Source organism: Hyalella azteca, unplaced genomic scaffold (genome assembly GCF_000764305.2).
Source record: "Hyalella azteca isolate HAZT.00-mixed unplaced genomic scaffold, Hazt_2.0.2 contig11898, whole genome shotgun sequence".
Lineage (NCBI taxonomy): Eukaryota > Metazoa > Arthropoda > Malacostraca > Amphipoda > Hyalellidae > Hyalella > Hyalella azteca.
Window position 1 is genome coordinate 242,862 of NW_025941874.1, and position 23,301 is coordinate 266,162.

General features: G+C 40.1%; 1 protein-coding gene across 1 annotated transcript in view; it reads right to left on the minus strand.

The window, feature by feature from the left end:
• The window catches only part of LOC108683078 (gamma-aminobutyric acid receptor subunit beta), a 133,889-nt gene extending 112,463 nt beyond the window's left edge, over positions 1-21,426 (minus strand). The window contains exons 1-2 of the mRNA XM_018172358.2: positions 20,771-21,426; positions 18,292-18,321 (exon numbers count right to left, since the gene is read on the minus strand). Of these exons, the coding sequence (XP_018027847.1) occupies positions 18,292-18,321; positions 20,771-20,886 (146 nt within the window). The 5' untranslated portion in view covers positions 20,887-21,426. The remainder of the gene's footprint in view (positions 1-18,291; positions 18,322-20,770) is intronic.
• Between the last annotated feature and the right edge of the window lie 1,875 nt (positions 21,427-23,301).

Sequence of the window (23,301 nt, forward strand, 5' to 3'; positions counted from 1 at the left end):
GCACCAACACCAGCATATGAGGCCAGCACCAACACCTGTCTCTTATACACATCTAGATGTGTATAAGAGACAGACACTATCCTATGAGGACATCACAAACACTATCCTATGAGGACATCACAAACACTATCCTATGAGGACATCACAAACACTATCCTATGAGGACATCACCATCCTATTAACATGTTATTCCAGCACGACGCTAAGCCGGGCACAACACGCGTGACACGTCGTAAGTTGTGGCCGTGATCCCATCGAAGGCTACGGCGCTCAGCGAGGCAGGGGCGGCGCCCCTGAACTGGAGCTCGTCGCTCTGTATTCCGGAGGCTGAGAGGCTTTGTAAGCTGCCAGACTTTGCTGGTGCTGTCGTGATGTTGGTGATGCTGTGATGTTGGTGCTACTGTGATGTTGGTGCTACTGTGCTGCTGGTGCTGCCGTGATGTTGGTGACAGTGTGATGTTGGTGCTACTAGAAATTTAAAAGCGAAGAAAACTCCACAAAAATTCAGTATCTCTCTATTGAAAACGTTTCGGAGACCAGCTCCACCGTCAGTTCGATAAATGGTGCTACTTGTGCTGCTGGTGCTACTGTGATGTTGATGGTATGTTGCTGCTACTGGTACGGTGCTGCTGATGGTATGGTGCTGCTGATGGTACGTTGCTGCTACTGGTACGGTGCTGCTGATGGTACGTTGCTGCTACTGGTACGGTGCTGCTGATGGTATGGTGCTGCTGATGGTACGTTGCTGCTGCTGGTACGGTGCTGCTGATGGTACGTTGCTGCTACTGGTACGGTGCTGCTGATGGTATGGTGCTGCTGATGGTACGTTGCTGCTGCTGGTACGAGGTGCTGCTGATGGTACGGTGATGCTGATGGTACGGTGCTGCTGATGGTATGGTGCTGCTGATGGTACGGTGCTGCTGATGGTACGGTGCTGCTGCTGGTACGGTGCTGCTGATGGTACGTTGCTGCTACTGGTACGGTGCTGCTGATGGTACGGTGCTGCTGATGGTACGTTGCTGCTACTGGTACGGTGCTGCTGATGGTATGGTGCTGCTGATGGTACGTTGCTGCTGATGGTACGGTGCTGCTGCTGGTACGTTGCTGCTGCTGGTACGGTGATGCTGATGGTACGGTGCTGCTGATGGTACGGTGCTGCTGATGGTACGTTGCTGCTACTGGTACGGTGCTGCTGATGGTACGGTGCTGCTGATGGTACGGTGCTGCTGATGGTACGTTGCTGCTACTGGTACGGTGCTGCTGATGGTATGGTGCTGCTGATGGTACGGTGCTGCTGCTGGTACGGTGCTGCCGCTGGTACGGTGCTGCTACTGGTACGGTGCTGCTGCTGGTACGGTGCTGCTGATGGTACTGTGCTGCTGATGGTACGGTGCTGCTGATGGTATGGTGCTGCTGATGGTATACGGTGATGCTGATGGTACGGTGCTGCTGCTGGTACGTTGCTGCTGCTGGTACGTTGCTGCTGCTGGTACGGTGCTGCTGCTGGTACGGTGCTGCTGATGGTACGGTGCTGCTGCTGGTACGGTGCTGCTGATGGTACCGTGCTGCTGCTGGTACGGTGCTGCTGCTGGTACGGTGATGCTGATGGTACGGTACTGCAGATGCTACCGTGCTGCTGCTGGTACGGTGCTGCTGATGGTGCGGTGCTGCTGATGGTACCGTGATACCGATGCTGCTAATTCCGCTGCCGAGTTGCGGGCTCGATGTTGATTTAAGTTACCGTGCTGCTAGTGATCTCTGGATGCTGTGACGCTGTTTTATAATACAAGCTGTGTAGAGCTGCAGCTGATGTCAGCCCTACAACTGTTCTGGTTTCATTTTACTGCTGTTTGGCGAGATCATCAATCCTGCAAACGCTCACCGTATCTCTATGGATTTAATTTCACATAAAAAATGTTAGAATATTTGAACATACCATGTATGCTGAAGTTTATCAATTAAAAATGGGTCCGATCATTAATTCTCATTGCAATGTGTTGTCTGACCCATCAGTATTGATTCGGAAATAGGTATCTGATTCCAGTATTTCCGATGATTCGGAAAGAGGCTCAGTCGTATTTATTTATGACAGGTGTTTTTTTCTATATTATGTCCGATTTACTTGAATATTATGAAATTTAAAATAGCATATTTGTTTCGGCACGTTCAAATTTTGCTTTTTCGATTTTATTGAAGAAACCACTACGAACTCCAATAAAGAGTCCTTGTGTCAAATCATGTTTGAACCTCACCTAAGGAAACTCAAAATTTTCTTAAAACAATGAACATATTTCCGTTGCCATGTCTAAACTTTCTATAGGCCAGGACCGTTTCACGATTATCATGTTTCAAAACGATATTGCTTGTATACAAACATGAACTGAATACAGAATGAATCAAAAGGGAAGCGAAAAGAGAAATTTTGAAATTTTATTCTCTAGAACAAACTTCAAACGCTGTCACAGGAAGTGAAAACTTGTGCATAGAATTGCCAAGATGGCGCTATTGGGAAAGCTACAATGTCGAGCAACACTTCAATGGTACCTAACGTTTGGAAGTTTGTTGTATCCCGCAAATCTGGAGATATATTCTATTTTTTGATCATAAGAAATATAATTCACAAATGTACACGAAAAGCTCAGTCGCTTTTCTGTTGAGATTATAAATTACTAGCGCGCACTTTAGCTAAATTTTGATATCGATCTTCAATAACAAAAAATTCTAGAAATGTTCTTCACCAAATTAAAGCGCCGCTGAATTAATTCAGTTCGCAAGATTCCTCCTCGTGATATAACATTCAACTCGTCGCAACAAATATTGGTCTTTCAGAAATGCAATGACATCCTTGGGAATTTGGTACCGTAAAATTCTTTTAAAATTTTGAGTGAAACCGATTTTTGACCGATTTTTCCGGCTTCCATTCGTAAGTTGGTTTGCATTCATTTGATCTGCATAAGAAAACTCCACGTGTTTTCTAGGTTGTGAATTTAACGAAAATTCACTTACGGACGCGAGATCATCTCGAAGGAGTTCCTGACAAAATTGGTTTGGTGCGGAATGGCGGCCGAAAGTTTTAGACTGCTTGTCAGGAAAAATCCTCGGCAAGAAAGAAGAGCTTAAAAAATGACTTAAAACATTCTGTTTGCGAGGCAGAGCGCGGCTAGCCTTGCGATTGGCGCGAAGATACCAGATTAAAAATTCTGGTTTATGCAAGCGTCCTTTTCTTAGCCCAGTGGAGCATTTGGAGAGTAAGAATGCAACTGCAGAATTACATGACTCAAGTAATTGTGCTTTCAAATCAAGGGAGGATCGACCTGCTAATTAGTAGGTTTGAATACACAAATAGCGCCTTTCCTTTAACATGAACCTCACTCATAGGCACATGAAGAAGGCCGATTGAAGATAAAAAAAACAGTAAGGCATGCACAGACCAGCACATTTCTGTTCCCAGTCATAATAATCCCCTAGACACAGTGACCATAATTCTCATCTTCGCCGGAGCTGATATCGAAGAAGACAATCTGCCGATGGAATTTTCCAATCTACGGGTTCATCAGAATGTTATGCTGATTATTGCTGTTCATCAGCATTTTATGCTGTTGTATAGTGCCCGTTCTCTGGCCGGCTGGGAACGAATCTTGGGTAACATGCATTCCATATATAAAAGAGGTAAATACGGGGGCGTGTTATTAAACCAAGTAATGGTACCGCTTTGACAAAATCAATAGCACGTAAATTTTTCAATAATAATTATCCACTCACTAAGCTTACTCCACTTGACATTCTTACGTAATTCCCATTAATATTGAGACATTTGTCGTATCTTGAAGCCTGCTTTTGTATTGCATAATCAAGGAAGCTTGCCGCTTCTTGACGAAATCGTGAATCATCTGTTCTCTTTCACTTCTTCAGTCAATTTTTGAATCAGATCATCTGACAGGATTGAAGGTCTCCCCTTCTTTTCTAGTCATGGATGTTCGTGCGGTCATCTTTAAAGGCCCTAAGCATTGCTCATAGTGTTGTCACCATACACTTCACTCATTTGGCGATGAATATCAACAAAATTAAGAGCCTTGAGCATAGAGAAATAGTATTACTTCGCAGTCGGTAGGATTCCCAAAGGGTGGAGGTATTTTAAAATTACTTAAATAGATGTTAGTTTGATCGGATGGTTGCGTAATAGCGTCTGTGGCTTCCCAACAGATGGAAGCTACAAGGCGCACATGCGTTAAACTGCGGCCGCAGAAACTTAAAAACGGCGCTTAATGTAAAAACTCGCCTCGGGTCTTCAGTAAATGTGACGAAAATATGAAAATACTAATGTAAAACGCTTTATATACTTTTTCACACAAATTCCTTGATAACATTGAAGCATCTATATTATAAGCACATTATAAGAAAACTTCTATTTAGAAGAAGGCAAGTTTATGAATATCTACAATTATGATAATAATCTATCACTTGTTTGCTGTTAAAGAATAATGTCATTAATTACGAAGAAAAGCAAGCATCTAGAGATAAATAAGTTGAGATTCCCCAAAAAACGTAGTTTGTCACGAATTTTTCATGTGCTCCTAGCCCAAGCTTCATTATAGAATTTTTACAGCTTTTGAACAAAATGGAAAGTTTCAATATCCAAATATAAGTAAGTAAGCGAGTGAGTGAGATACGTTAAATGCCTGCAAAAGAATAATTATGGTTGATGGTTGGCACGAGAGTTACTGGTTGCTAACACCGAAAGACAGTTGATAGTATCTAAAGGTACACGAAAGGTAGTGGATACTAACACCATACGGTAGTTAATGGTGGGCAACAACACACGATAGTTGACGGTTGACGATAACTTGTAAAAAGATAGTTTGATGAAAAAAGGTCATTGATAATAGCTTAATCATAACGGGATGGTGATGATGAGTTGATAACAAGCGGCTTCGATGGATTGATACCTAATTGACTGCTCATCACGCGTTGATGATAATGGGCTGATGATGCGGTGACCAGCGTGGCTGCACTCGACTGCGGTGTCCACGCAACAGCTATGCCGCAGCGAACGCTAAACAGAGCGTCCATAAAGCTGAACTTTCTACGCGATGCTGCCCCTGTTGCGAGGGCTGCTGCTGCCGCTGCTTCTGGTGCTGATGGAGTTGCTGGCGCGGCTAGAGTTGCTGGTGCTGGTAGAGCTGCTGCCGCTGCTTCTGGTGCTGGTAGAGTTGCTGGCGCTGCTTCTGGTGCTGATAGAGTTGCTAGCGCGGCTAGAGTTGCTGGTGCTGCTAGAGTTGCTGGTGCTGATAGAGTTGCTGGTGCTGGTAGAGCTGCTGCCGCTGCTTCTGGTGCTGGTAGAGTTGCTAGCGCGGCTAGAGTTGCTGGTGCTGCTGGAGTTGCTGAAGCTGCTGCAGGAGTTGTGGGTGTTACAGGTGCTGCAGCAGCATATACTGTACGATAGATGATGCTCTAGTAAAGACCTTATATAGTCAACTGATGTTATAGTGCTGCTGGGGATACTGAGTGAATGAATTCGACGTGGCAGCAATTTACAAATAAATAAAAAATGTAATCATGACATGTTTATTTCAAATTGCAAGGAAAAGAAAAAGACCGTGTTACGACGTTGTGCCAGCCTGTGGTATGATGCAAGTACCTCATGTCAGCTTGTGGTATGATGTCAGGACCTCATGTCAAGATGTGGTATGATTTTAGGACCTCATGTCAGCTTGTGGTATGATTTCAGGACCGCATGTCAAGATGTGGTATGATTTTAGGACCTCATGTCAGCTTGTGGTATGATTTCAGGACCGCAGGTCAAGATGTGGTATGATGTCAGGACCTCATGTCAAGATGTGGTATGATGTCAGGACCTCATGTCAATATGTGGTATGATGCAAGCACCTCATGTCAGCTTGTGGTATGATGTCTGGACCTCATGTCAAGATGTGGTATGATTTCAGGACCGCATGTCAAGATGTGGTATGATTTCAGGACCGCATGTCAAGATGTGGTATGATGTCAGGACCTCATGTCAAGATGTGGTATGTTGTCAGGACCTCATGTCAGCTTGTTGTATGATGTCGACGATCATCCAAGCAGGTGCAAAAAGTAAGTATTACCCCCATCCTATCACACTGAGCTGAGCTGGCTGTGGTAGAAACTGTTGTTTCTACCACATCAAAACAAGAAAACATTAGTTTTGTCCGACAACCGTCTGGTGATGGTGAATGCGACAATTGGAACTGAAACCCAGCCCAAGTCTATACCCCAAGAGGGACTGGCAGGACTTAACTTCCACCATCGAAGAACGGATTGGGAAGCAATTTGGAATGAACTTAACGAAACTGATTGGAGAGAGGAGTTTCATGAGAGGAGTGCAGAGGAAATTTACACCAAACTTTGTGGGAAACTAGCACAGGTGTGTGAACGTCATACCCCGAGAAAATGTGCCCTAAAGTCCGCAGCATTCCGGAAGACCGACGAATTAGCATGAGTAAACGCACTAGATTGAATCCATAGCTAGATACATCTACTAGTGATCTGATGAGACAGAGACTAGTACTGCTCCACACGGAAACCGAATGCAGTTGCTGGACTGACACAGGAGGAAGAATTATCTGCCGAGGAACGAGTAGTTGAGATCATCAGAGAAAACCTTAAAAATTTCTTTAAATACTCTTAGCCCATAGCTAACATAATGGGCCCGCTAAAGGATAACGATGTCCTTGTCGAAGGTGACCAGGGCATGTGTGAGTTACTGGGATCGCAGTTTGAATCAGTGCTGAGTAACTCCCGCTACTCAAGACAGAAGAATGAAATCGAAGTTCTCCAGGAGCTGCCAGGCGGAAAGGGGGTTGGATAACATTGAGCTTGGACTAGAACATATGTAAATGAGTACAAAAGTACTGGAGACGTTTTCAACACCAGGAACCGATGGAATTTTGGCAGTGCTGTTGAAGAAGTGTGTTGAAATATCAAAGGCTGCACCTACAATGCTCTGGAATGCCTCGATGATGGAGGAAATTACTCCTCAGGGCCTCAAAGTGGGACTGAAAACTCCAATCCGCTATGGATGTCTGTGGGACAGACCCCAAAATTGCAGACAAGTAATAATGACCTCACAGTTTAACAAGGTTTTAAGGAGGCAGTTGCCAGGAGCCTTGTTCAGTATGTGGAAGAGGCTGAACTGTTTAATAAAGGACAACATTGTTCAAGTGTTTTTGACTAAGTTGACCATGAGTTGCTCTTAACAAAGCTGAGGCTGTTGTGGGTTTGGAAGAAGCCTGTTAGGGTACATCCACAACTTCCTTACAGATAGAGTACCAGCTGATGCAATTGGAAATTTCTAAATCGAGAGCAGCGACGGTGAAAAGCAGAATGCCCCAGGGCTCAGTGCTCGGACTGATCCTCTTCCCCATCCACATCGCCGACATTGACTTTAAGCTTACCTACGCATCTTCATCATCATTTGGGGACGATACAAGAGTGCTGATGAGGAACACCGATGACTTAGACTGTGAGAGGTTACAGGATGACTTGTCGACGGTCTACGATTGTGCCCTATTGAATAATATGCAATTCAACGGCACCAAGTTCGAAGTTATGAGATGCAGAGTCGGTACATAGACCGGGATGCCACATCGCTACTTGGCATCGGATGGCATAGAATTGAGGAGAAGTAACTTGTTCGAGATCTCGGAGTGTTGATGAATACCGAAGCCACGTTCGATGATTACATCGTGGAAATAGTTTCGCGAGTCAGACAACGGATGGAGTGGATCTGGCAGACATTTCGAACGAGAGAAGTAGCGCCAAAGCGCCAATGATTACACTCTTCAGAGCCCTCCTGCTCCCCAATATTGAGTACTGCTGCCACCACTCAAGGCGTGCGGAGAGCGGAAACTGGGTTCCGTCCAGCGGACATTCAAGTCCAGGATATGCAGCGGTATGAGGGAGCTGGAGCTGAACTACTGGGGCAGGTTGAAACACCTCGGACTGTACTCACTGGAGAGGAGAAGAGAGAGATACATCATATTGTACACTTGACAGATGATAACCGGACTCACTCCCAACTTTGAAAGTGAGACCTCCAGAATAGTGACATATTAAAACGAAAGGAGGGGGAGACAGTGCAGGATTCCCCTTTTTAATAACTGAGCCGTGGCAAGAGTACAGACTCTACGTGAGGGATCATTGTCCGTGGTAAGGCCGAGGCTATTTAATGCCATGCTAAAGGTGCTGAATGGGTCCGTAATGTCGTAAAGTTCTTCCATTCATTCAAGAGACGACTGGACAAGTTTTCGATCAAAATCCCTATCCGTCCAGTTATGGGAAACTACCCTCAGCAAGTGACAAGCAACAGCATCTTGCACAAACGAGGGCAGATAGATGGAACACTTCCAACGTTACATCCATGACCGAAGGGCGGTGCGACCTGCCTATATCGTTGACTTGGAGACGGAGAATGCCGAAGGCGGCGCATCAGCGAGACCGTGGACTAAGAAGTCCTAAACTCAACGTAAGGTGGAATGATGCAAGCACCTTATGTCAAGATGTGGTATGATGCGAGTACTTCATGCCAGCATGTAGTGTTATGTGGGGTACTTTGAGGATCTCACACTAGCATGTGGTATGATATGGTGTTGTTGTAAATTTTATTATTTCCTATATAATACAAATTTGGAGTTCTTTTTGTCCATAACTCTTGGTAGGTATTGGCTTGTAAATAGTGTGTAGGCATTGTAACTTGGTGGTGCAAGCACCGAATATCTTGGAAGCGCTTCGGCAGTCTTCTTAATTATATTTTTAGTTTGTGTGATCACTCGTAGTTTTCTTTCTTTTTATTTACGTTTAAATGCATGTTCGCTCTTACTTTATTTAGGAGGCAGACACCGACTTAATCTTGGGCGTTCCTCTTTACTGTGGTAAAAAACTACCATGGCCGCATGCTTGTTAACTTCAATTGAATACCTTAATATAGGCTATATATCCTTGCTTGATAAGTAGAATATGATTGGTGCTTTTCCATTGCTGGAAGCTTTAGTTATGTTTATTTATTTTTTACACTTATGTTGGGCCGGTTATTTGCCCGATACGACGAAGCTGTACTGTTCTACATAACTAGTAGAGGTATTCCTCCCGATAAAAGTTTCATTGGTACATTGCCTTTGTTTAAATCCTAACAGTGCTCAGCAAGGAGCTCATGCCAGCATGTTGGTTTTCATGCGTAAGGCCTACTTACAACATTGTTTTTTTTTTTCTGGCAGCAACATATCGTAACATTTCTTTTATTGCATCAACATCTCGTAACAAAGCCGGCAATGGTTATTTTCAACTTAAAAAATATAAAAAATCTTGCATAGATTTGAATCAGAAGAATTTTATCTTTTGTCAATATATTTGAACACATTAAGATGGAACATTAAATACTTTGTTGAAGGAAGCCGTATTTAGAGAGCTACACTTGGAAATGAAAGTTATTTTGTTGTCTCCCGATCATTCCTGGCTATTACGTGAACTAAGATTACGTTTGTTTATAAACTATAATTAATAAATGATTAATACTAAATATTTATGTTTAGTCATGAAAAGCTGGAAAAAGCGTTCAATTTTTACTCTTCATCAAAAATAAAACACATCAAATTACCTTTATTTCACTTACATTGTTTGAAGTCATAATATGGCAAGACGCACGAGCACTTAAATTCTGAGACAGCTAATTATTTCAACATTCATTTCATCATATCGGATAATCCACAAGAACAACAAAGGAAATGGATTTCAAATGAATGCAGCGCTGTTATGTTTAGAATATCTTGACTCGGCTACTAACGTGTCAGCGGAGACTCGTCCATTACGCATCAGCAGTCGGTCAGTAATTGCAAGTAAGCCTGTAGTCCGACACCTCGCCTTGATGCATGTAATGCATATCAACATTTCTTGGATCTAACGCACTCAGACGTACATGGAATATCCAGGCTAAGCCAGTGAAGCTCAGGTGTTGGTGTTACAAATGCTAACTGTCCACGCGGGATCGATGGTGAGAGCAGCAAGAGTGCCCGCAGCACTCTTGCTGCACGGAATTAACTGCAGGTTTGACTGTTGGCAGTGGCTGCACTGAATTGACTGCAGGTTTGACTGTTGGCAGTGGCTGCAGTGAATTGACCGCAGGTTAAACAGTTGTCAGAGGCTGTACCTAATTGACTGCAGACTCTCGTTTTGCCAGCGGCCGAACTGCATTGACTGCAGGTTAAAATTTTTCTGAAGATTCATTGTGTTGACTGCAGTTTCACGCGTTGTCAGCGGTTGCACTGAATTGACTTCAGTTTAAACTGTCGACACTAGCTACAGTCAACTGTCTGCACGTTCAAATGTTGCCAGCGGTTGTAATGAATTATTGGCAGGTTCATGGGTTGTCAACAGCTGTATTGAATTAAATGCAGGTTCAACTGTTGCCAGAGGCTGCACCGAATTGACTGCAGACTCTTGTTTTGCCAGCTGCCGAACTGAATTGGCTGCAGGTTAAAATTTATCTAGGGCTTCATTGTGTTGACTGCAGTTTCACGCGTTGCCAGCGGCTGCACTGAACTGACTGCAGTTTCAACTGTTGCAAGAGCTCGTTGCTATGGTGATCGAGCACGACAGTCGCCTGAAGAAACTTATCCACACTTCCAAGTTGTGTTATGCAGGGTCGTCACAATCTACGTTGCAAGCGCAATAAAAATATATTTATTCCCGGATTGGATGTAATGAAGTAATGTATAATATAATATAACGCTTGTTAAATTTCGTGGAACTGCCTTGATTTCTAGCAGAAAATTGTTTCCAAAAACAATTTATAAATCCACTTCTCCAACCTTAGCCAATATTCATACTGTAGCGGCGCGCTCCTAGGGAGAGACGACATGGAAGCAACTCAGAGGCCAAACGCAAGATGTAAATTAAAAAAATTATAAAATGCTTCGAAAATACATATATTAAATTGACTGAAGTTGCTTCAAGTACTTCAAATTTTAATCGAGCGGCTTCGAAAACAATTGTAAACCAGAATGGAAATTGATTTTGATTTTTGTGAATTCAATAATTGAGAGTTGATTTTTTAAATTTGAAGAGTTTTATCATACGAGAGGATCAATTCCAGTGATATCCGCTAGCGTTGTTTTCTTTACGTTATCTGCAGACGAGAAAATCGTCGCACAGATCGCGGAATCGAGCTGACGCTTTTACCTTTATATACCAGTTCTTTTATATCTTTCACACTATACATTCCCGCCTCTAATGCAGCAAACACCATAGCAAACTTCGGGAACGACAGCTATTTCTTTTGTTTGACGAGTCAACTCTACGGGACGTTTAGATGCCCATCTATTCCTCGTCCAATTAACGGTGTGACCAGACGCCCGGTCAAGTCTACAAATTAAGTGCCGGAATTTATTCCGTGGCTCCATTTTGTCACTAATTTTGTGGTGCGGCTGCAGAGCTGTTATTGGAAACCTTTCAATTCTTTCCCTGGATTTCTAGATAACTTCGAGCGTGACGTTTATCCTGGGTAATTATTCGCAGATCGCGACGGAGCATTGAACAACGCATGCCAGAAAGTGATAAAAAATGTGACCCAAAGTTGTTGCTAATAACAGTTTTTTTCTCCGTATGATATTCAGGTCGCAAAATCGCGAGAATATACGCGATTCTCGCGATATTCTCACAACTGAGTTGAGTGATAACTATGTACTTGCAAAAATTCATCGATTTAGTTGCGCCATCTGTTTTTAAAAATTTCCCCTAAATCTGAGTGCGAAATAAAAATAATATTAAAAGAAAAATTAGGCATTTGATGTTTATATATTATATAAGCAAAAATATTACTTGAAAAATATGATAGAAAATCTTAAGCTCTTCATCATCGAAATTACCATAACGTCTGCATTAACAGCGAACCGAGTTGGGAACTCGAAAGATTGTTTTCGATGCCAACAAAAATACTCATTTAATAGTAAGTTAAATTAAAATCAGGAGGAATGCAGAACCGCGCAACAATAGCTCAAATTTTCTCTGCATTTCCGTCATAGTATAACATGTTAATTAAAAGTGACTTTGTTTTATGTGAAATGTACACATCCCTCATGAATTAATAATTTGTCATCAGTAGACGATCTGAACGAAACAAAATATATCTCCGCACTCATTCTCAGTATAACTTAATAAGAAGGCATGAAAAAGAATGGCAGGCGTTAGAAATATCCCAGAGGCTGAAAGATTCCGTCAAAGCTCTTATAAGTCGATAGAAAAATGGTCAAGCAAAAAATCTCCACCACATGTTGTCAGGTGTTGACCAGATTAGACATTTCCCATCTCGGTTAAGTCTTAGAGCCTCGCCGGACGATTGGTGTTGGACGATGGGCGCAAACGAGCTTCTGGGATCACTTCAATTGGGCTTCCTTCTCGATCATGATACATTTTAAATGGAAGTATTTCTGAAAAGGATTTAAACAAAATACTCAATAGCGCTGAACATAAATGATCGGGTATTGAAATCACTTGTATATCAAAGGCAGATTTAATATGAAATATGGAAGGCTAATGCCGAGTTGTATTTTATATAAATAACTAGCTGTTATAACTAACTAGTTCCTTACTTTTTATTCAATGCAAGTAATTTAAAATAGGAGAAAACGCCTAGAAAATTCACCATAACGATATTGAAAACGTTTCGGAGTCCAGCTCCATCATCATTTCGCCAAATACATATCGCATAGTATCATATAACTTTCGAATAAAAAATGTTGATTACAAAATGCGTGCTTAAATTAGCCCATTAGCGATAATTTTGCTCACTATAATTCTAGTAATCTAAAGATTGGGCTTTAGAAGTCATAGGCATTTTCCGACATCAATAAAAAATATCAAGTTTATTTGAAGTGAGGAGCTTAGGAATTCATTATAAAATCAATGACACCGTGCTACATAAAATATTCAATCATAATTTGTATGTAGGGAACAGTCACGATAAGAATGCTCACTGCTCAGACTCAGGAAAATTATGAATATTTAATGAAGCTAAGACTTTGAATCAAACGTTACTAGCGTGACCTGAACACGATAAACAAAACACACGCACTTAGATGTATCTAATTATATACCTGAATCTAGCATTCGATAATATCGTCAGATTCAAGAAGATATTTTGGCAATCTCGTGGATCTAAAATTCTCTTAAAAGATAAGAGAACTGATACAAAATATTGTACAGTAGTTCTAAGTAAGACTCCTGCCACATCAATGTCAGCATCTTGAATTGATAGGATAGGCACAATTAATTTACGATAGAAAAAATGGGTTTCTTTGATCATAATTAAGTCAAATCTCAAAATTTAAAAATAATAAACGTGGAAATCCATTAATAATAATAATGCGATAATCATGGATAAACTTATAGCTCGTATATTGTGACCAATCAGAAAATATTTTCACTGAAAAATGGGTTTGACTCCTTTTTATTCACTTTTTCCCCTTTGCACGTTTTTCTCGCATAAGTTTAGATGAGTGGATGCCGTGCAGAAATATTGAAATGATAGCATTTTACTAGTTAAAGAATCTTGCGAGAAAATTTCCGAGCGTTAGACCACGAGAAAATTTTTTTGTTATTTAAATCCTATTTCCTGATTTATTTAAATCCTATCTCAATTTTTATATAAATGGGAAAATTTTCAATGGATTTCATATCGACTTTTACTTCCGCCATTAAGGAAAATTGTCCTCTGTTGCATAAAGTCCTACTAATTAAAATTTATCAAATAGATTTAAACGTTTTCCCCGAGTACATGTTTCTTACTAGTAGCTTCACATTCTTATGCTGTTTAGAACATGAAAGCGCTGAAATTTTATTGTTTTCTCTTAAAATTACCTTTGTTATCTGCAGGTTAACACTTTTTATGCTCTCTATCCATTCATTTCATAAGCTATACAGATGAAAATTTTCGAACCGCTGTGAAAACTTTCCTTTCAAATGAGTGAAACGTTTTGTGTCCTCGGGTTCATTCATTCCAATGGCAGTGAATATTTTTCTAGGCTAAATTCACATCATAAAAGGTACGCGTATTAGGAGAGGTGAATTACACCACGCGACCAATGATACAAAATTTAAATCAAGTTTCAATGTTGCAAATTGATGTAAACCTAACAATTATACTGAAATTTCAGATTTATATTGAGATTAAGGCTTTCGGGCGCTGAATCTTTCATGACGAATTTTAAAAGACACACAATTGTTTCGTCTCGAAATTTCTTCGATAAAGAACTAACATTTCTTCTACCTATATGATTGCTAGCCCGAGTGATAGCCGGAGTTTTTCAGAGATCTCGTCCAATTGGAGTTTTTCAGTTGACCAAAATGATTCATGCGCCGACCGAGTCGTTTATCAAGACGGTTCAGTTCTGAGACGGATCGTCAGGCCGAGGAAGCTCCTACTTATCTTAATGTTTTCAGCCTCGGTTCACTGGACGAGTCCGTTTTACTTCCAATATTATTGGAGAAAGAACAAATTTTTCAGTAGAATCTTTCATTGAATTTATTTATGGTGAATTTTTTATATTTTTCCGATAAATATTTTTTTGAGTAGAATCTCCGGCGATGAATGTCTGATATTCGATACAAATGAGTTTCATGTTCATTTTGCTCGAGGAGACGCAATTATATACGCTTGTAACAGTTAAATAATTTGGTATGTAAAAAATGTTTATATTAATTTAAAAAATTAAATAAATTGGCTACTAAAATACTGTTCTATATCTGGGTAAAAAAAAATTCAATTGATGCCATCTTTCAAAGGGTTAGTTACTTTTTTGATGTCAATTAAGACATAAAATTCCAACTTCATTAACTATCAAAATTAATTTCAGACCAAAGAGCAATAAAAGTTTCAAGTCCGTAAAACAGAAATTTCTCAGCACCACACGAACCTTGCTAAATCAAAGCCATGCAAACCTCGAAACTATGTTGTCGACGTGGTGATTTCACTGTCCCACTCACTGCTTCTACACATACCAGTAATGGTTATTCTTTCAGTCTAATTCATCCCTTTGTCTCATGATTTGTAGCATTACAGTTCAAATTACTAATGAAAATTTTGAGTTAAAAACTATCCAATATTCTTCAATTTACTTTACTGTGTGAACCTGACGGCTTGTGTTGTGTGTGGGGTGTGGCTATCAAGATCGATGCAGCCGAGGAGGGTTAAGAGCTTCAAGGAGCCTCGTGAGCAGCTCTAGGGCGCTGGTGTCGAGGGCTCTTCAGCTACCAATTTCACGACAAACATGCTCTGCATAGACATTTGGCGGGCTTTGTTTTGTATTAAATATTCTCATTATGGTGACTTAAAGCTGTTGGCTAGAACATGGCTTCGAATTGATCACTATTGGCGGGCTTTGTTTTGTATTGAATATTCTCATTATGGTGACTTAAAGCTGTTGGCTAGAACATGGCTTCGAAATGATCACTATTGGCGGGCTTTGTCTTGTATTAAATATTCTCGTTATGGTGACCTAAAGCTGTTGGCAAGCACATGGCTTTGAATTGAACACTATGACATATATGTGCTCACGTATACACTCGTGTATTTGGCCAAAAGGTGGTATTAAAATTTGTTACGGTTTAGCAATGTTAGTCACAATCTTAAAGAAACGGTTCGAGCTCAAGGCAAAACTGGCGTTTCCTTGATACAATTGCTCAGTCTAATAAGTCTTATTTGGGTTTTGTTGCCTCAAAATCCAGCTCAAGATAATTGTACCAAAATCGAACCAAAGAGTATGCTATAATTATTTTGTGCACATTATAAATTTAACAAACCTTAAAAAATATTTACAAATTATCGTCTCATTTTCAAGTTCTTTTGTGCTATTTGGATCGAACATCATTCGTTCTCCCTGTTAATACTTCTAACTAATATAATTTGTAAGAAGTATTATTGGTATAAATAGGAACATATTTCTTAAAAAAAGTTCACACGACGCAATTTAAAAAAGAAATGGTATAATTTCAGCTGGTTTGTGACTCCCATGTTCCTATTTCCATTTGCTCAATATTTCTTGATGACTTGCGCGGCGTTTTGCAGAAAGTCAGTTTTGCGTTTCAACTTCAGCCATAAGAGAAAGTTCAGTCTAAGAAGAAGAACGTAGACCTCGATGAACTTTTGTATAACATCAGCGAGGTAAAATCGAGACGAGGTTTCTGGTGCCATCGATCAAGTCTCCTCAATACTCGGTTGCGCTTCAAGAGTCAGCGGGATAAACAAGTCAAGGTTTGCACGCACTCTCCCTGAGAGCTTCATGATTACCTATGCCCACCACGAGTGCGGCAAACAAGACGTAGTAGCCGTCCGACCAGCAAACAAATTGATGGCCTAGCAAGGATATTTGCCGCTTAAATATAACCAAGCTCACGAGCGCTACGCAAATAATCATTGCATTCGTTTGCTGAACTAAAGAAATCAAATTGATGTTCAAATATTATCAGAAAGAGCCGAATGATAAACAGATATATGTAATTTGGAATAAAATCTTATCAAAAACTTTTCGATCCGGAATAAAACAGTTCTATAAATTTTATGCGTGAGTAAATATTTTTATCGAAGGCATTAGTGAGATTGAGAGAATTTTTTCCCTGAATGTTTGCCCCCTCATACCCAGCCCCCCTCACGGAGAGTTGGGTGGGGTTCCTCGGTCTATTAGCCCCCGGATATTAAAGCCGGCAGCGGACGTACAAATTCAGGATATTAACCGTCGGAAAAAATCCGAAGCATGAAAACAGTCGAATTAACCAGGAGATTAGTCCAGTTTTGCGCTTCCCGATGTCGATCGCTAAAAAATTCACACTGAGCGTTCGAGAGCGATGCTCCTATGAGTAATTTAGGAGCTTGGCACAGAATTTTTCTAAATTAGGTTTCCAAATCAGTGACGCCGTCATATTTCCGGAATCATTTGTAAAAAAGTTTCATTATCTAAAAGATTTGTAGGTACGCATTTTGATCTATAATTCTGTGATGCAAATTGCAAGACAAATCTATGTAATTGGTCGGATCACAAATTTGTCTTTTTTACTGGATTCAACGGATTAAAAATTTTTCGGCAATATATTATAAACAACAAATTGCTATGCTACGTAATTTTTTTCTAAATGACAGAATAATATAGAGAAATCAAATTTTTTTCTGTTCTCACTTACCTTTTTTGGAACAATATAACAATGATGGCAACTTCTGTTTATAAACCCTTCATTTAGACAATTTTTCAGAACTATATAAAGTGGCAGAGAAAACATATTAACAATCATGCATGTCATCGGTCCATGCAATCGAGATAATTTAAATATGTTGTGATTGACGCATGCATTTGGCGTGTGAAGTAAAATTGACTCGCTATCTCACTCAAAAATTTCTGGAAAAAATTACACTGCATCTTCATTCAAGCAATGTTGTCATTAAATAAGTTGAAGAAATGTTATTTATGATTCCTATCTGAGGTTAAAATTTGAGAGAATAGATCACAATAAGAAATAAAAATCTCCACTGAGCGAGTGTAAGCATACACAAACAAAAAAACATTTTCTCCCTTGAATGAAACTGGATGCGTTTACAAAATCTTGCGCTCATAAAATAATATTTCTATATGCAAGCCAACTGTCTTTTAAGTGACAAAGTCAATTTTACCTTACAACCGTGCTAAGCGCATGAACAGGATTTCGACATAGCATAACAGACATGCCAGGTAAGAAGCGAGCATGAGCAAGTTGACGTGAAAATTAACTATGGAGTTTGTGAAAAAGTTATCATTAACATGGATAAAAAATAAGATTTTTATTTTCTGTGACAGAGATAGAATAAAACAGCTGCATGTTAAATAAGGAATTACATTGAGAGCTGACGTAACAGCACGTGAAACCAAGTATGCTGAGACATTATATCAAGAAGCAATTACTCTGCTCTGAAAAAAATTCTAAGCTGATTCAGGACAGTGAAGAAAAGGAGATGGGCACGAAGCTTCATGTGCAGCAGCCGGAGATTCGCTGTAAGACATTAAGCATTTTCCTAAGCTACGTAACAAGAAGCGATAGCCAAAAAAAGAAAAGCTCCCACCTCCATACATAGGACATCATTAGGTTCTACACACTCAATTAATAAAATGATTTTACGAATGTTCTGTTCAAACAAAACTGTAAAAGAATAAGAAATACGCTAGCAGAACACCCACTGATTATAACTCTGGCCACAAACATTTTCTCGGCGAAGAAAATAGAAAGGGAAGAACTTCTTACCTGAAAGCCTCTTCCACGTTAGGACGGTACCTGGAGGCGAAGGCAAGAAAGAAGTAGCTTTTGTGCGGTTAATCTACGTTAGTTTTCTTTGTTATCTTTGTAAGGAATGTAAAAGAAATGAGAAAGAGATTTTGATGATGACAGAAGCCTTAGAGCCTAAAAGGTTTCATCAAGAAATGAATTATGTCCACGCCTACGGTCCATGAATGTCTAAATGAACAATTCAAATTTTTTAGCAAACATGGCATCTGGCACATGATTTCTAAATAAATGGTTTGAAGTGGCATGTAATAAAAATTTACCATGCTAAGACCCCAAAAAAGGTCTATTGGTAAATAAATGCATTATAGATTTTTTAATATCATTAGCCGATTTAATTCTTGTGTTTGACGATGTGAGGACTTTTAAGACCAATCATCACTTTTTTTTATTGGACTTTAAAGACCAATCATCATTCTTGGATGTACGACAAGAAACTGACGTATTGCCATTTCGACTGGAAATGTCAATCGCTGAATAATTAGGTCCTGTTGTTGAAAGCAAATGGACGAATGCCCCAATTGTTGAATGGACAAAAAAGAACAATTAGATAATTTTCTTAATTGCATTTGATGCCTAATTGCTCGTCGCTTCATCTACATTGATGAAGCTTCATCACTCAACTGTATTTGTAGTCTTACTACTGATATAGAACACTATGAGTCAATTTCTACTGCTGATAATCCAACTTTATCTTACAAGACGAAATGTTAATTTTGACCTTTTAATCAGAAACGCCATGTGCAGATTAAAAAAGAAGTTCTTAACCTTTTCCGCCTCAATACTCATATTGATAGCAAAAACCGCACCGAGTGAATAGGCGATTAGGTTAAGTTTGGAACTGAACTTCTGACCCTATCGTCTCGGCTGTCATTTGACGAAAATTAACTAAATTCAAGGGATTGACACTATTTTGAGGAATCAAAAAGTCGAATGGAAAAATCGGTCCAGCTCTTTACTTACAATTTGACTAGAACAGACTTTAACAGTCGAATTTACAGAGAGATTATTATTATTTAGATTACAGAGAAAGACCATTTTGAGGAGCAAAATTTTTATCTGGGGAGGGAATTTTTTAAATGAATTTAATTTGAATCAAGTCCATTTTGTAAAGACTGTCATACTTGGGACATTTAGACCAAGCGGGCCAGTCATTCAAATTTTATCTTTGATATTCTATCAAGACAACGGTTTATGTGTGCCCGTCGGCCTCACTAACAACCTTTCGTGGGATTTCATCAGAAACTTGCGCAAGTAGGCAAACATGGAGGAAGTTGGTCGAGCAGCCCACTTTAGAGTATAAGAATTTTTTTCGGGTATTAGAGAAGCTGAGCAAATTTTATTCCCTTGTAACTGATTGCTTTTGTGATTCGAGACTTCTGGCGCAAAATTTTTCCGGAAAATATAATAAGATTCGTGCCTGAAAAGTTTGCTGAGGGAAAAGTGAGTTTCACGCTCTAACTTGATTGCTGTCCTTGATGGAATTTTTCGATGTTAGAACTGTTGGAGGCCTCCAGGTTTATACGTCTATTTTAAAGAATTTGAATGATGGTATTGATACAAAGTGGAGTGTGATGGCACACAATCTATATAATTAGATTAATCCAAACTAAAATGTGGCAATGAGAGTTTGCATTTGCCTCTAAATGGTAGTTTGGTATATAAATGTAGTTTTTTGAAGAACCAATAGTTATGAATAGGTCAACATGATTCGAATGAAAAATGAATTTGACTAATTACATTCCTTAACGGCATCTGAAATGTAGGCTCTGGATTCTATTATTCATATTTAAATGAAATATTAGGATGCTTTCTTCATCATATATCACCAATTGGGTAAACGTGAGACGTGAAGTAATTTTACACGCGTCAAATTTTGTTTAAGGAAGAGTAAGTTTATTGAGAGGAAGAATTTAACTTTTTTGTATGTTTATCATGAGAAACACCTAATATTATAATGCATTATTATATAATCAATGACAGTAACACAAGGGCATTCGATTAAACACGGACAGTTGGAGAAGAATTTCATTTAAAGTGCACCTAGAAGAAGAGTAAAAGAAGATTATTGACATTTTAATTGCGTCTCAGTGCTTTATTAATTATTTAAGTGCTCAATTCCAGTGCAAATATGTTGAAAGCCTTTGCAATACTAGGCACACTTGAGCGGTGTGCGAGTGAGCTGAGTTGGAAAAAAGTTCAATGTTCAGTGAGGAGGTCAATATGCTGTGATAATTTTTTGGTCCTATGCAGATTTTATTCCCAGTAATTGGAAATTGTAAATGTGAAATTAAAAAGCATTACTAACAAAAATAATAGTAACCATGGAACATCGTTCGTTGAGAATATCACTTTTTGGACATGGTTTCGCTTCCAATCTTATGTACAGAAGACACGATAATCGGAAAATTAGCCTGACCAAGAAATATCTGATACTCACGTTGGGGCGTCGGCGAAGACCGGAGTAGCGAGGGCCGTGAGTAATATGAAGGCCGCCGTAAGACTCGCCATTGGTCTTATTGGCCGTGAGCGAATGGTGGCCACAATAATGGTCATTGTTGATGTTGTTGGGCAATAATTTTTAAGCCCAGCAGCAGCAACAGCGGCGACAGCAAGATTAGCTCTTGTATATCAAGGCATTAGAAACTATGAGAGCAACAGCAGCGGTTCAAAACGAACAACTTTTGAACTTGCTTTGCTCGTGTTTTCAGTCCCGCACCATGCCGACCGCTGCCAAAGCTCCTCACTGGGTGCTACGTAAGCGAGGTCGAGGTCGCTGGAGATGCATTTCACCAGCAAACATCGAGAATTGCGTCCAAAGGAAAGTTTTTACTCATGCCCTACACGTTCCAAGCCTTAACCTCGGGAGCCGTTGAACACTTTGGGCTAAATCGTCTTTCAGAATCCAACGGGGTACCAATCACCGCAAGAATTTTATTCACTACTCTGACAACTATCTCTTTCAGTCAGGCAAATCGTTGAGAATTGAGTTCATAAATGAAGTTTCGTAAATATTTTAGCGAGTATTAAACGAATTATTCTCGCTTGGTCGCCGGAGGAACAGCAAGCTAGCGACGAGGTTCTTCTACTGACGGTGTTGCGGTCCACACTGTCGGTGCGCCGCCGCTGCCCGCGTATTGATCAGCGGGCCTGCCCCGCTCTCATCACCAGGTCACCACCCCCACATCACCACCACCGCAATAACCATGCCCTTCAACCTACCCAACTACTAAATCATCCAACACCTCGCTTATCTTTTTTAGCTCTTGATATTACTAGGTAAGAAATAATTCACTAGATTTTTTATTTGTAAAGGTTCAATGATTTGATTTATCAATAAAAGATAGATAATTACGCCATTGTACTGGTGCATCTGCAGAAGCTTGGTAGGAGGGCTGGGCAGAGTAGAGGGCCACCAGAGAAGCCAGTGGGGGTGAGAGTGCCACAGAGAGAAAGAGAGAAGCTGCCAGAGCCTCTCCAGCAGCACCTTGCCCGCATACATCCTCTTTTTCGTTTCCTCCATCAAATTACTCAGAATTGTTCAATACGAATATTCAAAGATTTGTGTTCATGTTGCATAATTATGCTTCAGAGACCATGGCCACTGGCATCCAGGAAGACTTGAGCTTCAAGGCGGACCTGGCATCGCTGCACGTCTAAGACAATGGCAAGAAGAGCGCGATAACTTGATTTATTCCAGAGCATGCGAGGCCACAGGAGCCAACACTCAATTCTGCGCATCAACTTTAAGCGATGGGGAAAAAAACCTTCTGAATTGACCTCAGATTTTATCACCTCGTCGTGAGCGGCGGGAACCTGCGAGTTCATGAGACAGGATGACGCGGTCGCTTGATTGGCCCGAACTTAGATGAGTGTTTTGACTCGTTTACGTTCCGTTCAATCATCATAAAATTCGGTTATCGAAATCTCACCATATAACCGAAATCATTTAGCTAAACAATGTGTAATTCGTTGCTTACTATATTATCGTAAATTTCTTATTGATATTCGGTAATTCGCCCCCTATTATTTTCTGGGTATAGAATTAAAAGCGTCTGTACAAACTTTATTGTTCCGAATACATCGTAAATTGTTCTCCTCATCAGATGCACGTCCTGTGGATGGTTCTCCTCATCAGGTGTATGTCTTGTGGATGGTTCTCCTCATCAGGCGTACGTCTTGTGGATGGTTCTCCTCACCAGGTGTATGTCTTGTGGATGGTTCTCCTCATCAGGTGTACGTCTTGTGGATGGTTCTCCTCATCAGATGCACCTATTGTGGATGGTTCCCCTCATCAGGTGCACGTGTTGTGGATGGTCATGAGTATATGGTACATGGTTTCTCATTAGATTCTCACGAGTGGATTTCCGCAGAGTCACCATTACAAAAATTCATTGAATTGCTCTACGAAATTTTTGTACCCTAGCACATAATTATTGAATTGACTTCCCTTTGTGTTCATATCATAAGGGGTATACGGGTTATTTTCATAGCAATTATCCGCATTGCGTATGAGCAATAATGTTTAAGAAAATATATTTTTTAAAGTAGCGGTGCCACTGAACTTCTGTTTGGCATAATTTGGTACGAACAACATATTTTTCAATGAACGACAATGTAGGTGTAGTCAGGAACGGATCCATTCACCCTAGGGTGGAGATATTTTTTTCTAGCGATGAAAATGCGTTGCAGAATACAATGGCATTACGATCGATGAGCCATCGAAACAATCATTGTTTAGTTGTAAGAATGTTTATAATATCAAGAATTTATGTTCTGCTGTCCAGTTGATGGGATCTGCTCATTCATTTCGTAGTCTACGGTAAATGCTCCTAATATTTAATTTACTTACTTCTAATTGGGCATGCATTTGTAAATAATAAATAAGTAAATTTAAATTTAGCTCTTACGCAGAGGGTGAAACGATGTGTGTATCCGTAATTTCTACATTTAATATTCGAAAGGTAAATA